At 34.9% G+C, this 15,916-nt stretch overlaps 1 protein-coding gene across 28 annotated transcripts in view; it reads right to left on the minus strand.

The window, feature by feature from the left end:
- Window positions 1-15,916, minus strand: part of patj (PATJ crumbs cell polarity complex component) — a 177,843-nt gene that overhangs the window by 3,962 nt on the left and 157,965 nt on the right. For 15 of the 28 annotated variants that reach the window (XM_087302469.1, XM_087302462.1, XM_087302459.1 and 12 more), the window contains 6 exons: window positions 13,574-13,697; window positions 11,305-11,342; window positions 11,050-11,172; window positions 10,813-10,917; window positions 2,643-2,746; window positions 2,423-2,546 (listed from right to left, as the gene is read on the minus strand). In XM_087302469.1, the coding sequence (XP_087158595.1) occupies window positions 2,423-2,546; window positions 2,643-2,746; window positions 10,813-10,917; window positions 11,050-11,172; window positions 11,305-11,342; window positions 13,574-13,697 (618 nt within the window). 28 annotated transcript variants of the gene reach the window in all.

Below are 15,916 nucleotides of genomic sequence, written 5' to 3' on the forward strand. Positions count from 1 at the left end.
CCTTTTACCTATATATTCGAAAGATTTTAGCATAAATGTAAACAGGAGGAATTCAGTAAATATCCTATAGAAAATACATCAATATTTGACAACATTAATAGATCTTTTTAATGATCATTTTCCCTTTTTTTTCATTTTTCTAAACCCTCAGATAACAGATTTTTCAATAGTTGTGTCTTGGCCAAATAATATCTCATGCTAACAAATCATACATCAATGAAAAGCTTTTTTATTAGCAATAAATTAGGGCTGGGTGATATGGCAAAAATGCAATCTCAATAATTATTTTCCATATTGAACGATATAAACACAAAAATAAGAGGGTCCATTAAATGTCGACAGACTTTTAGATAGCCAATGTTGCATATTTCTGCTGTGTGATTGGCTCTTAATTCAGTACAGAGTAAAAAGTCTAGCTTATCATTGATATACATTTAACAATTATCGCGATTTGTTATAATAGCGTTTATTGGCCCAGCCCTAATACAAATTTTCAGAAATTGACCCTTATGACTGGTCACATATGACAACAAACAATTTAACACTTACAAAAAACTTTACTAAACATAAAAATGTCACTAAATATAAAAAATATAAATTTATATTTTAACCTCCACTGAAGATTTAAAAAAAACGAGCTCTCAGATGACTGACGAATACTTCAAATATGGCCCACAAGTAACAACTTTCAACATTTTTGAAGCTCAAAACCCCATAAAATTGCATTTAATGGAAAAGAGCAGCATGAACAGTTAACTAAATGTCTCATTTTAAGCCCTACAGAAGAATGCATGTGACAAATGACGTACATTAATAGCGTTTTATAAAGTATTAGATAAAAATGAATTTGAATCGAGTCAGACAACATTTGTGATATTTTCATGATTATTTTGTCATTTCGGAACCTCAAAACCTCTCCATTTGCTTTCAATGTATGAAAAAGTGCAGCATGAACATTTTGCTTATCATCTAAATTTCAGCTCCACATAAAAAATAAAAAAACAAGACAAGTTTGGAACAACATAAGGGTATTTTTTTTTGTGAATACCAATCCAAAATACCAGTGCCAAAATTGCAATTTCAATAAATATTTTCCATATTGAAAAATAATGATATATATTTCAATATAAGTTGTTAATGCTTCCAGATTTGAAAGAGTATCCCAACAATGACTGAAGACACAAAAATTAAAGGGTCCTTTAAATAGTATAGCATATTTACGGCTGATAAATTTTGAAAATTCGGTCCATCTGTAACATAAAAAATGTTCTAGATTGCCATTGTTGCACATTTCTGCTGTGTGATTGTCTGTTAGATTAATATAGAGTAAAAAAAAAACTCCAGAGCTTATTGCTAGAAACTAATTTTATTGCGATTCGATATAATATCGTTTATCGGCGCAGCTCTAATACATGCATAATGCTCAATTTTCAGGAATTTTTTTGTAGGGAAACGACTACAAAAACAATTATACTAAAATTAAAAATGTAAATATTTAGCAATTAGAATAACAACATTGAGTATTATTCTACAATTTTGTTCCATACAGTATTTGCATTTATGTTTAATATTTACTAGTTATATTACATTTATTATTTCCTTTTTAATAAAAAAATTGCTCAATTTCACCATGCCACTTCTTCAATTCAGACATGTAGGCAGCATCATTTAAAAGATAACACGATTTTGACAAAGTATAAAAAAGTGCAGTGTGAACATTCTGTTAAACATCTTAATTTCAGCTCCACATAAAAAAACAAGACAGATTTGGAACAACATAAGGGTATTTTTTTCTGTGAATATCAATCTATTTCTTCAATATTTAATAACATAAATCAGAAATGATGCTAATAATCCCTAAACAAAATAGACAGCATTATTTAAAAGATAACACGATTTTGAGAAAAGATGGGAAAAGTGCAGCGTGAGCATTCTGCTGAGCATCTTAATTTCAGCTCCACATAAAAAAAAAACATAACAACATAAGGGTATTTTTGTCTTTGAATACCAATCTATTTCTTCAATATTTAATAACAAAAATCAGAAATGATCCAATAATCCCTAAACAAAATAGACAGCATTTTCTAAAAGATAACATGATTTTAAAAAAGTATGAAAAAGTACACTGTGAACATTTTGCTAAACATCTCCATTTCAGCCCCGCGTAAAAAAAAAAAACAGGACAGGGTTGGAACAACATAAGGGTATTTTTGTCTGTGAATCCCAAACTATTTCTTTATTATTAAATAACATAAATCAAAAATGATCCTAATAATCCCTAAACAAAATAGTCTGCATCGTTTAAAAGATAACATAATTCTGAAAAAGTTTGGAAAAAGTGCAGCATGAACATTCTGCTAAACATCTTAAGTGCATTTATATTATAAGTGCATTAAGTGTCATTTAATGGTAAAAGGATTACCTTGCCGAAGACTGTTTTAACATAGATGGGAAGATCTCCATGAGGACTCCCAAATCCACCGACAATACTGAAGCCCAGGCCCTCGGAACCTTTCTCTAGAGTGATGCTCTTCGGCTTGGGCGTCCTTACAATATCAAACACACAAGCAGAACACAAATCATATGCGAACAATTAAAAATATTGTAACAGAATAAAAAAAATTATGGGTGATGTCACTCACTCGGGTTCCACCAATCGGACCTCTGGGTTGGTGCTGGGGGCGGAGCTACTGGAAAGACTCTCCACCTGACTAGCTATGGCACTGATGTTGGTGTCAGCCACCACCTGTCAATCATATTTGGGCACCATCAAACATTTTAATAAAAGCCAGTTTGAACCTAGACAAACATGTTTGTGTGTGTGTGTGTGTGTGTGTGTGTGAGTGTGTTTTTCCACCAATGACTGTCTGCCTGTAGATAACAGGAAACTGCTCTCTGTGTTTGTGTGTGTTTGGCATGGAAATGCATCCTAACAATCCTTTAATGTGTGTTTTCTTTTGGCAACTGTCGGCAAATGTTTATCAAACCTCACCGGAATCAAAAATGTGTTTTTTTCCTGTCACGTTTCATTTAAATGTTGCTCTTCTATTAAACTCTGGGCTGGCTATGAGGGCAGTGGCATGCTCATTTGCATATTTAATTAACTGCAAGGCAATTAAAAGTAAAAATACACAACAATAAACAAAAGCTAATTAATGAAAGAGTCAACAACAACAGTGAAACACTCCCAAGTCATCAGACTCGCTATCTTACCTACAGAGAGAGAGAGGGGAAATGAAGAGAGACCAATCGAAAGAAGGAAAAAGGGAAAAAGAAAGTACAAAAAAAAAACAGTAGCAAAAAACATATTAATAAAAAAAGAAAGCAAGAAAACAGGCATCAACAAAAATGAAAGACTGAATAAAAAAGGAAAAACAAACCAATAAAAAGACAGTAAAAAAGAAAATAAATATATGCAGCTGAAGCTGAAATTATTAGCCCTCCTATGAATGTTTCTTTTTTAAATATTTCCTAAAAGATGTTTAACAGAGCAAGACATTTTTCACAGTATTTCTTATAATATTTTTTCTTCTGGAGAAAGTCTTGTTTGTTTTATTTAGGCTAGAATGAAAATAGGTTTTAATTTAAAATAAAACATTGATGTTCAATATTTTTAGCCCCCTTAAGCATTTTTTTCTGTCTACAACAGGGATTCTCAACCAGTAGGCCTCGGTGATCCAGCAGGCGGGCCACAAGATAGCTTAAAATTAACTCTCGAAATTATACTATAATTTTTAGATTTCATTATTAATATGCTATAATAAAATGAATGAAGTAGTGCACTTTCTCCTGTTCTCTGATAGGTAACTTGAAAATTGGCGCAAAACAGCCTCATGATCGAGTCTGCAGCTATAGTACATGTCTGTTCATTCACAATGGTATAGCGAAAACCTCTCTTTCTGTATTTTTGTGTGAACTTTTTAATATATTCGCATAATTGTCTAAAATAAATGAATGTCCTGTGAGCATTTAATAATAGACTGGCAGATCTACTGAGGCTCAATGGTGTCTCTGCCATAGAATGTAGAATAAACATTTAGGGCCCTATCATACACCCGGTGCAATGTGGCGCAAGGCGCAACTGCTGTTTGCTACTTTCAGCTCGGCACAAGGGTCATTTTGAGATGTTGCGCCACACTGTTTAAATAGCAAATGCATTTGCACTCATTTGTGCACCCATAGGCGTTCTGGTCTAAAAAAGCAGGCGTGTTTTGGCGCATTGCTATTTTGAGAAACTGTAAATAGTCTGTTCTTTAGACAGAACAAAGTCGGTCTATTGTCTGGCGCAAAGTGCCCCTGGCTTACACACACACAAGATGTAGAGCAATACGCAAATATCTTTACATATGAAAAAGATAATATATTAAGATATAAGATAATATATTAAGGATATATATAATAAGGATATATATAGGATATAATAAGAATATATATAGGATATAAATATAAATGATTAAAATTTTACAAAACATATAAATTTCTAGCCTACATGAATTTAAAAACTACTGCCTTTACTTTCTTCATCTCGGGAGGCTTTTTCAGTTCATTCAATTTGCTTTTGTATAATATTATTATTATTAGCAGTCTTATTTATTATACCCATATTTATATTTGTTTTATTAAAAAACAAGCTTAGATTTGTCCACCTGTCAGGTTTTAGACCATATGGGGCACAGCATGTGTTTTAGGATATAACTCAGGTTTTTGAGCACATTTCGTTATTATTGTTCATTTATTCGTTTGCTAGAAATTAGAACTGAATTTAGAAATAGTTTTGAAACAAATCTTTGCGCTTAACAAACGCAATTAATTATTTATAGGCTAATTGATGTCTGTGCGTAAAGGTTTCCCTATCCACGAGAGCAAAAGCGAAAGTGAACTTACTTTACGTCATGTAAATAGCAAATGTTCTTATGGCGCGACGAAGCTGGCTCTTGGAAATGGGAGATGAGACTCTGATTGGTTTATTCTCAAAACACACCTATAACTCATTTAGAAAATAAACTCAACCCTTTAGACCATGCGCCACGGCGCAAAGCGGATTTTCCCATCCTTAAATGAGCAAATATGCGTTCTGATACGCCCTGAAAGCGTTTGCGCCCTGCGTTTTGTGCTCTGCGCATGGACCGTCAAAATAGACCCCATAAGCATATGAACTTCAGATGCACTCTGGCGGAGCTGTTCACTGTTCCTGACAGCGATCTCTCAATAATTTCCAGCAGCAATCTCAACAGATTGACGAATTTCAACAGATTTAGGGTGTTTTACTGTATTTTATATTTGTCTTTATATTTTTGAATAGTAGATATTTAATAGTATTCAGTCAGTCCAGTTTAAAGCAGAAGTTGGTCTTTTGCAATATCCCTGTTGACCTGTAGTTCTCTCGTATATCTGTTCATAAATAAAGGTTTAAATGAGAATTTCATGTAAACATTTTAAAGAAAATATCAGACAGGTGGGTAGTGATCCCAGAAGTGAAAAAGGTTGAAAGCCCCGGTTCTACATAATATATAAATAATAATAAAAAATAAAATAAATAAAAAATAGAGTAAAAAAAGAAAAAAAAAATGCTAAAAATACAAACAAATTAATTTTAAAAAGCAAGAAAGAGGAAGAAAAACATGCCAAGTTAAATAAAAAATGAAAATGAATTAAATGAATTAATGAATGAATAAATATAAATAATTAATTCATTAAATTAAAACTAAATAAAAATGCTGCAGCAAAGCTTCAATTCTGCCTTTGGGACATTTGAGTGGCTTTTTAAATATGTTGCTATGCAGTTGCTAGCACAATGCTAAGCCACTGTTGAGACCTTGCTGTGCTGTTGCTAGGGTAGATACCACATTTTCCTGAGTTGCTACTTACGAGTTCCTACTGTAAATGACTTTTATCATATTGCTAGATTGCACCCAATATTTTTATTTATTTTTTTTTTGTACAAAACCCAATCAAGCAACAAATAACAACAGTAATAACTAGGGCTACACGCTATTGAAAAAAACTGACATTGCAATATTTACATTCACTGCGATATATAATCGCAATATAAATGCAAGCAATACGCAATAAACCAGATGACTAGGACAGCTTGTAAAATTAGGGTGGGATGATTTTGTAGGGGAGCATATCGGCATTAAATATAATATAAAAAATGACATGCATAGTTAAATACAACAGAGAAAATATGCAAATAAACAAGTATTTAATATTTTCTAGGGAGTCAGACAGTATTCGGAGGCAGAAATTAAATAATCCCTGTATTATAATAATAATAATAATAATAATAATATTTACACTGTATCATTTTAATTGAGTAAGTAATTATATAATGTTCATTTTGGGCAGCATGGTAGCGTCTGTGCGTGAATGAGTGGGTGTGGATGTTTCCCAGTGATAGGTTGCAGCTGGAAGAGCATCTGCTGCGTAACACATATGCTGGATGGGTTGGCGGTCCATTCCGCTGTGGCGACCCCATATTAATAAAGGGACTAAGCCGAAAAGAAAATGAATGAATGAATAAATAACGTTCAATTAATCTTTAAGCTACAAACGTTTAATTTATTGTGAACAAATTTCTCAAGTTTGCTTCAGATTCTTACAGCTAGGTCTTAAAAACACAAGCAAATAAACTTGCACTTTAAGGTTAAAATAAGAAATTACTCTACTATGTTGTACCTAATGTCTGATCAACTATAATCCCAACTACATTGCAGATCCTGCGATGTGACTATTGCAGACTGTGCTGAAACCATATATTGAGCAGCCATACTAATAAGTTTGTGTGTGTGTTTCCACAAAATAAATTAATAAATAAACAAAATAATTAAAGAAACAAACAAACAAAAGAATAAAGAAATAAACTAACAAATAAATAAAATAAAAAACAGATAAGTAAATTAACAAAATAAATAAATAAATATACAAACAAATAAACAAACAAAATAAAAAATGTATAAACAAACAAACAAACAAACATATAAATAAATAAACAAAATAAATAAATAAATAAATAAATAAATATATACAAACAAATAAACATAAAATAAAGAAATTAATAAATATGCAAACAAACAAATAAATATATAAACAAATAAATGAATAAACTAAGAAATAAATAAACAAAAACAAAAAAAGTAAATGCAAGAAAAACAAAGTGGGAGAATTGGTGAGAGATAAACCCTTCGGCAGGGGGTGAAATACTAAACTTCTAAAAAAAAAATGCACATGATCACAGCCAGAAGGACTAGAAAATTTGAAACAAACAAACAATCTAACTAACCAAACAATATACAACTGTCTGATTCCTGTGACATGAGTAATAGCACAGGGCATTACATATGTCCAATTAAACATATAGCAGTGAGAGAGTGAGAGTGAGAGTGAGAGAGAGAGAGAGAGAGAGAGAGAGAGAGAGAGAGAGAGAGAGAGAGAGAGAGAGAGAGAGAGAGAGAGAGAGAGAGAGAGAGAGAGAGAGAGAGAGAGAGAGAGAGAGAGAGAGAGAGAGAGTACGATCTCTCAAACCAGTGAAGAGGCAATGGATGAGAGAGAGAGAGAGAGAGAGAGAGAGAGAGAGCCAAACAATAATTGCTCTCTGAGCTGCTGTAATCAGGGCTTTGCAGGCTGGGCTCCCCTGTTTAAAAGCCCTGTGCATTCCTCCTGGAACCGCACAGATAACAACACATTTGCATAAAGGACTGGGATTATCTGGCAACCCGTGTGCAACCGCCGCACAGCTGCACACAGCTGATAACAGCCCAGTGACACAGCACCAACCACATACACACACACACACACACACACACACTACTGTGAGTCCAAACAAACACCGGCTTACACATATACACAGCGCACTGTCCTTCGATACACTGACTCTGCGAACACACACTGATAACCGTACACAACATACACACACAGCAGCTATGCTTAGCAATAATACAAGCATGTATACACACATCATTGAAACCGCACCTACACGCAAAACTCCTACAATACTATATTTATAAATAAGGGTACTATGGTAATACCGTGGTATTTCTGAAAATAGCCTTTTTTTCTGTATGGCAGATCTGATATCTAAAAGCAAATGTGAAACTCATATCAAGGTGGTAGTGGTCTACGTAAACATTTCAGGGGATTAAGAAGAAACGTAATGAATGATTCTTAAAACATTTGAAATGAACAGTGTCGGATATTGAGCATCACACAGGTCACATTTCGGCGCCAGCGGCTTCCCTAAAGCTTTGGTTCAGCCCACAGATTCCCTGTGCTGCAATCCTGTTAACAAGTCTTCAAATCACATTACCTAATGTGAGTTCCCTCATTAGGTAGCTAGTGAGCGAGAACACTGTGGCTAATTTGAATTGTGGGCGCGCGCTTGAAAGTCTTGGCTCTTTGTATAACTTGTTCATGCCAAACTGTTCAGAGCAGTGGTTTTCAAACTGTGGTAGTGGTACACGGGCTTCCTTCTAGTGGTACATGGAGGAATCAAATATGTCATATGTAAATGCTACATGTATTTCTAAGTTTATCAAAAATGATTTATATATGGATATGACATATAATAATATTCGTTATATTGCCTATATTTCTGAGGTCCAGGCAACATATTCAGGTGTTAATGAATTGGCTACTATATGTTAATACTTTACATTTAAGTACAGCACTTTTTTTTTTTACCTTAAGCACATTTTAATTTAAATGTTGACGTTTTTAGTTTGTTTTGTTTTTTTTTACATATAAGCACAGTACAGTGTTAACGTTCAGACTATTCATGTTTATAGTGGCTGACAATAATAAATATTCTTAATAATAGGAATTAATCTGCCACGTTTTTTAACTGTGCATAACTGTAGCTGCTTTACTGGGCTTACTACGCTACTGTATTTCAATACTGCTCATTATGGTGGTACTTGGAGAGACAATTTTTTTCTAAGGTGGTACTTGATGAAAAAAGTTTGAGGACCACTGGTTTAGAGGAAAAAATATTACAGTGTGTAAACAAAACATGAGGTTTCACAAACGGGTGGTTTTATGTTTGCGAAATGTTACAGAAGCTTTATTGCAACACTAGGGGGCACTACTGCTACAGCACGTTTTTTTTTATTCAGGTCAACTAATCTGAAATTGCAGCAAGAATTTGAATAAAACCTTATTGAGATGCTAACATTAGATACACAGAAACAGTAAGTTAAGAATTAGCGATGAACCGAAATGGAATTTACCTTTTGCAATGACAGAATTTTTGGGAGCCGATACCTCATATATATATATATATATATATATATATATATATATATATATATATATATATATATATATATACACACATATATTCATCATAGCTTGCATAGATTAGACCCCGCACCCGGAATATAATTTTAATATAATTGCAGTAATTTATTTAGTACAAATGAAAAGCAAATGACATTGTCTCCTCCCTTTTTTGCTGATCGGTCCAATATTTGACTCAAAAACTGTAGTGAGATTCGAACCGTGAGATTTGTGATTCATTATACCACAAACAGCCACACAACTTCTACCTTTCTTTAGCATGTCAAAAACAGTCCAATTTTTTGTTCGACGGTTAGCATCTCAGCTTTCCATCTTCTTTGGGTGCTACCGCAGGTGCCTTTGACGGTGCAGAAAGTTTCGTTGACATTGTGGGGAGAAAACTTGCAAACATACAGCCCAGCACTTCAGAGTCACATTGTTAGTGATCGAAGATTTATGTAAATTTGGCAAGTTGAACGCGTTCTGTACTGTACAGGAGACACGGCAAGGAGGAGACTGATTAACAAGGGTCTACAGCCAATCAGGACGCAGAAAATAATGCACTGTAGAAAAACAGCATGTCAAATCGCATGAAAAAATAATGGCGAAAATGCGAGGCAGCGAAATGTGAACCGCGTTATAGCGAGGGTACAATGTATATCAATAACTACAGTAGATAACTAATTTTATTTTGAAAACGTCACTGATAAAATGAAAATCTTTCTTCTCCAATATTTCCCCAAAAAGTTTTTTCTAAACAACAAATGGCTCTAAAGTTTGCATTTGCGTTGTTCAATTCAATTCAAGTTTTCTTGTATAGCAATTTTTACATTTGGAAATTTGTTCCAAATCAGCTTCACAAAAGGTGGACATCATCACAGTACAGTCAAAATAAGAAAAGGTAAGGAGTTGTGTATAGGTTTGGTAGTATATAAAAGCAGTTAACCTACAATTAAACAGTATACAAAGGGGCGTGGCTGGCAGGTATGGGCCCTATGACAACATTCTGATGGTGTTACGGATGAAAGTAAAGATCACTGGTTGGTTTGGAGGGTTATTGAGATTGGGGGCCCCTAATATTAACTCAGGGGGCCCCAAAATGGCGCTGCCCCTAAGAATCGTTGAAACTCTCCCGACCCTCCCCCTAGAGGTGCCCCTGAGTATATACATTAGTGTCCTTTTAATGGAAATAATACTGGCATGTAAAAAAAAGCATGTTCAATAAAGTGTATTTGTGTATTAAGTGTTTGTTGTCCTCGGTGCATCATGTCACATCATATAAGAACTCCCAGGAAATAAATATGGACATGAATTTATATTTTTAACAAGCTGAACTAATACAGTGGCCAATAAATATTGCATCACTAGTAAGAACGCATGTTAAATTATGGCTGAACAGTTATAGAAAAACTGCATGCACGTCCTTACATAAAGTTATCTAGCCAATATTGTTTCTTTGCTTAATCATCACACACTACACCACTGCGAGTATATGCAATCTACCAAAATCGCCAATTTGTGTTGAGTTAAGTGCTATACCTGAAGGATGATGGCGCCGTAAGCATTCTTCAGCATATTTACTACATCCGCATGAGTCAAGCCATCCAGAGATTGAGAATTGATGCTCACAATCCTGTCACCTACCTAGGAGAGAAAAAAAATGCTCACTGATACAAACTCAATCTCCAGTGGTGCCCTTCACACCCAAACCCCAGCATAATGCTAAATCGATAACTCTCAGAAAACTGACAGAAACGAACGGCAAGGACAACGTACTTTGAGGCGATGTGTCTTGGCAGCCACACCATTGGCCTGGATCATGGCGATAAAGATGGGGATGTCACCTAGTGGACTGCCCTTACCACCCGCTATACTGATGCCCAGAGCATCTGTGGGACCCTGAGAGAGAGAGAGAGAGAGAGAGACAGAGAGAGAGAGAGAGAGAGAGAGAGAGAGACTGTCACTGTTCAATCTGCACCAAAAACAAAACTCGCACACTGTATAAGGAGTAGTATTCAGAGGATATCTTACCCGCGTGATCTCCACTGTACGGACACCTGGCTCTGTCACTGAATGGATAAATAGTCAGTCACTAACTTTTTAATGACAGGTTAAAATGCAATATTGTCAATTTGAAATGAGCTACTCAGTGTTTTTATTGAAGAAACTAATGGGGCTAGATCTATTTTAGGTTGGACACATCACTATTATTATTATTTTTATTATTCATATTAAAGGGCTGTATGTAATACTTGATTCATACTGGTCAGTTGCTACATTGCAAGGTATGTTATTCACAGATAACAACCGCTGAAATTTAAATAACAAGCTCATCTGGGTACTTCAAATCATCTTGATCATCAGTTAATACGTTCACATCCTTATACGTGCTGCTATTTTTAACTGTTTAGTGCCATCTTGTGACCATAATGTATAGGTTAGTGTATGCTCCATTCAACTCCATTTTTGTTTCTGTCTGCTTTGATCTCAATTAGTAAATTAATTTTACTCAGTGTTTTGTGTCTACTTTTATGGTTTGTGGCAAGAAGCCGTGTAATAAGTGGGATAAAGCACATCCAGGCGATGGCTTTCACAGAATAAAGTCCACTTTTATAAACACTAGTGCTCCACTATACGTCGGGCTGCCGATAAGTCTGGTTTTATTCTGTGATAACAACTGCCTGGATATAGATCATCTCTTACTTAGCATGCATATTCAGTGATCAACAGCACTGAAACACTTGCCTCATATTTTGTCACGCTCTACATTACATTAGTGCAGATGTGGCAAGTTCAGTTCCCAGAGGGTTATAATCCAGCAGAGTCTATTTCCAACCCTGTTCCCACACACACACACACACACACACACCTGTATTTTCAAATAAGCCTGAAAAACCTGAAGTGAAACTGTCTAGTTTAAGAAAAAGATTCATGGCAACACATGAGTACTATAGAATGAGCTTGTCTTCTTTTGACCACTACTAAGGGCTGTTTACACCTGGGCACTTCATGCATAATATCTGATCGGATAACTATCTGACCGTGAAAAGGGCAGATGCGCATTGATGGATTTGCTCAAAGTTTGAACTTTCAGCCGTGATTATTAAACCACACTGAACTGAGCTAAACTGAACTAAACTTAAACTCTGAAAACTGAACTGACACTGATTCAAATCACTATAATCTTCTATGTGAAGCTGCTTTGACACAATCTACACTGTAAAAGCGCTATAGAAATGGAGGTGAATTGAATTGAATAAATAAATGCCCTTAAACTGCATATGAGACAAATATCAATTAGATCACTCAAACCCCATGAGAAGGTGGGCTGAGACAGATTACAGAAAAAATTTGGATGTTTGTTTAATTTAATACATTTTTTTCCCGTTTTATTTGATTTTTGGAAAGCCATTAACAGTTAAACAATAAACATAAAATGTTAATTAATATTTAATAACAGCAATATAAACAGAGACACATGGTGGTGCCTCATCTGTGAATAAGAAAAATACTGTGTTTCTGTTGTAATGTAACGTGTATTTATATAGCGCATATACTGTGTATGGCCATACACACAAAGCACTTCACAATCATGAGAAGGGGTCTCTCCACACCACCACCAGTGTGCACTTGGATGATGCGCCGACAGTCACAGGACAACGGCGCCAATGTGCTAACCACACACCAGCTATTGGTGGAGTGAAGTGATAGTGATAGAGCCAATTCAGTGGATGGGGATGATTGGGATATTTTTAGGAGAGTAGGTTAAATAAACATGAATGCAAATCATTTACCATTTTGAATGATGAATTGCACATACATGTACAACAAAAATAGATGATTCATTAAGCCTATGACAGCAATCGAGGAGCCGAGAATCGTGTTTTACTTAAACACGGGTACATAAGCCTTCTGTGGCCAATATGTGAAATCATTTATATGCTGAATATGATTATTTTCACTAGAAAATAATAATAATTAATAAAGGTGTAGCCAATGTTGCATTTTTAATAAACTATGAAAGCTAGCGTTCATTGAAATGTAAGAATGATTAATAAATGATAAATGGGATAGCCTTCTGTCTCATGCACATAAAGGGCAAATGATCATTTTTTCATCCTACGCTTGTTCCAAACCAGAGCTTCTTCCTCAAGTGCCCATTTGGGATAGACCCTAGAAACATCTAGTTGGACATGACTGGAACTAAACTCTGCAGGACAGTTCCTCCTCCTGGAAGTAACATGTTGTTCTAAGGCTGATTTATATGGCTTGTTTCCTGGTGCTGTGGTGAGAGGAGTACCTGTGCTTTTGCTTATGGGTTCGGCAATGTTTCGGCTGTTGTTGTTTGGGGTTTGAGAAGGGGGTGGGGCCACAGTAGGGGGTGTAGGTGTTGGAGTGCTACTGCTGGCACTCGCATGGCTCATCTAAAAGACAATAAGAGAAAGAGTTTGTTGAAGACACTGTTCCTCACAAAATATACTACAGATGTCACCAGCGACCACAAAACCAGTCATAAGTGTCATTTTCTGGAAAGCTAAAGCAATCAATAAATAAATTTATTAATACAAATTTTAGGATTGGACAGTATTTGCTGACGGTATGATAACCTTGGATGAAAATATCACGGTTTCTTGTATCACGGTATTGAGATTACTACTCTAAAATATATATTTTTAAAATGTCTGGATAAATAACTATTTTTTTTGGAGCAGTAAACATGACAGGCTAAATGAAGAAAATGAATCATAGACTTTTGCTGTCTTCATAAGTTTCAAAAACACAGATTTTTTACAATTTAAAATGACAGCTTTGATATATACATATCTATATATATCTTACACATACCTTAGGAACGGTATTACAGAAAAATTTGGTTGTTTTAAAACCTTGATTTTTCCAAAGCGCGTGTACCTTGAAAACGGTTATCGTCCCATGCCTAATTTGGACACAACTGTTAAATCAAAGCTTTACATTTGAAGAACGTCATGTTTAAAATAGTTTAAAATTCAAATTAAGTTCTTAGTTTTGATATATTTAAGATGTGTACATTTACTAAATATTAATACTCTAATGAGTTTTGTTTAAATGATGATTTGTTAGGAGAGTTGAGATTCGATTTTCAATTTTGGGTCGATAAGTCTTTGCAATTATATCATACCTTTTCACCGGTTTAGTAAAAAATGTGTCACATTTGCATTATTTGTGGATTTTATGAGTTTGTTCTTTGTAGCAGTGTTTGGGCTAGTTGCTAAGTGCTCACTATTCTCAACACAGGAAAAGGACATACTCCTTGTTTTCCTAAACCGCCTCTTTTACGAATTCTGTTCAGTTCTCTTTTTCTTTTTTTTTTTTGTTCCTCAAAAACCTGACAATAATTATGATTTCTCATTTGTGCTAGAGTATAATATAAAACCTGATAGTTATACATTTTTAAAAGATATCTTATTGAAGAAATTGTTTATTTGAGTGTGAGCTGTCCTGCCAGCGTCACATTACCTTATTCTATTTGTCCTATTACAATTTACTTTATTCTATATAAGGGAACTTACTTGACTCAAGCACTTTGTAAACTCAAATATGCAATTCTGTTATTGTATTAACTTATATTACAGTGTTGGTGTTTTTTTTTTTAATTTAATACACACTGTTGAACCTATTTTTTTTTTATTCTTGTTTAATTTCAAGTGTGTCAATCACTTTCTGCTTATTTCTGATTTGGACATGATTTTTTTGCAAAATGTTATGCTGCTTTAATCAAAATATTGAGAAAATCCTATTCAATATTGTCCAAACTAGGCTAAAGTAGGTAGTAATGCACTTAACTAATCCAGTATTGAGAATTTTGATATATCTACGGTAGGTAAATTTACTAAATATATTCATGAACATACTTAATATTCTAATGACTTTTGGCTAGACCATTTCAATGTGATCATGTCATTCATTGGGCCATGAACATGTCTTGCTTGTTATCAAACTATTTCAGAACTGCAACAAGAGGCAATTCAATCATAACTTAATGTTAAAGCAGCTAGCATAACATTATTTATCAATATGTGACTTTTTATATTCTCGGAAGCTTTACAAATTTAAAATGTAAAAAACTAAAGACATTGGGACCATTGCTTTTGTTTACATCCCTCAGAATAGTCTATACAATGTATTTTTTGTTACTGTCAAAACACACCCATGCAACACAAGACTTGGTTTTGTGATCCATCCACACAAACACTCATGCAATAACACACGCATACATCTCGGTTAGTGACATGCTGACGTGTAGACACACTCCCGTTGATTTTTTTCAGGCAACATGGATGAGTAACACACACACTGATGCCCACGCCGCTGGTCCTCCCATCCGCTAACATGCACTAGTGATTGGGTTAGAGTTGGACATGCTGGACTTCTGGTTTTAAGGCGCAGCGGGGAAGCCCAAACGAGGCGTGGGGTGCGGGCTACACACCTGACTTCCCTGTGAGGTGCGTCTGGAAGAGATCCAGGATGCAGCTTTCAGTCGGCCCAACTCCAGCAGCACCTTTCCCCTGGCGCACTGCAGGATCACAGCACACACAGCTTTGGCATGGTGGACTGCCTCCCCCTACCCCGCCAGTATCCTCTTGCTTTCACATACTTTTCGGGA

Source organism: Danio rerio, chromosome 22, assembly GCF_052040795.2.
Source record: "Danio rerio strain M-AB ecotype USA chromosome 22, GRCz13ab, whole genome shotgun sequence".
Lineage (NCBI taxonomy): Eukaryota > Metazoa > Chordata > Actinopteri > Cypriniformes > Danionidae > Danio > Danio rerio.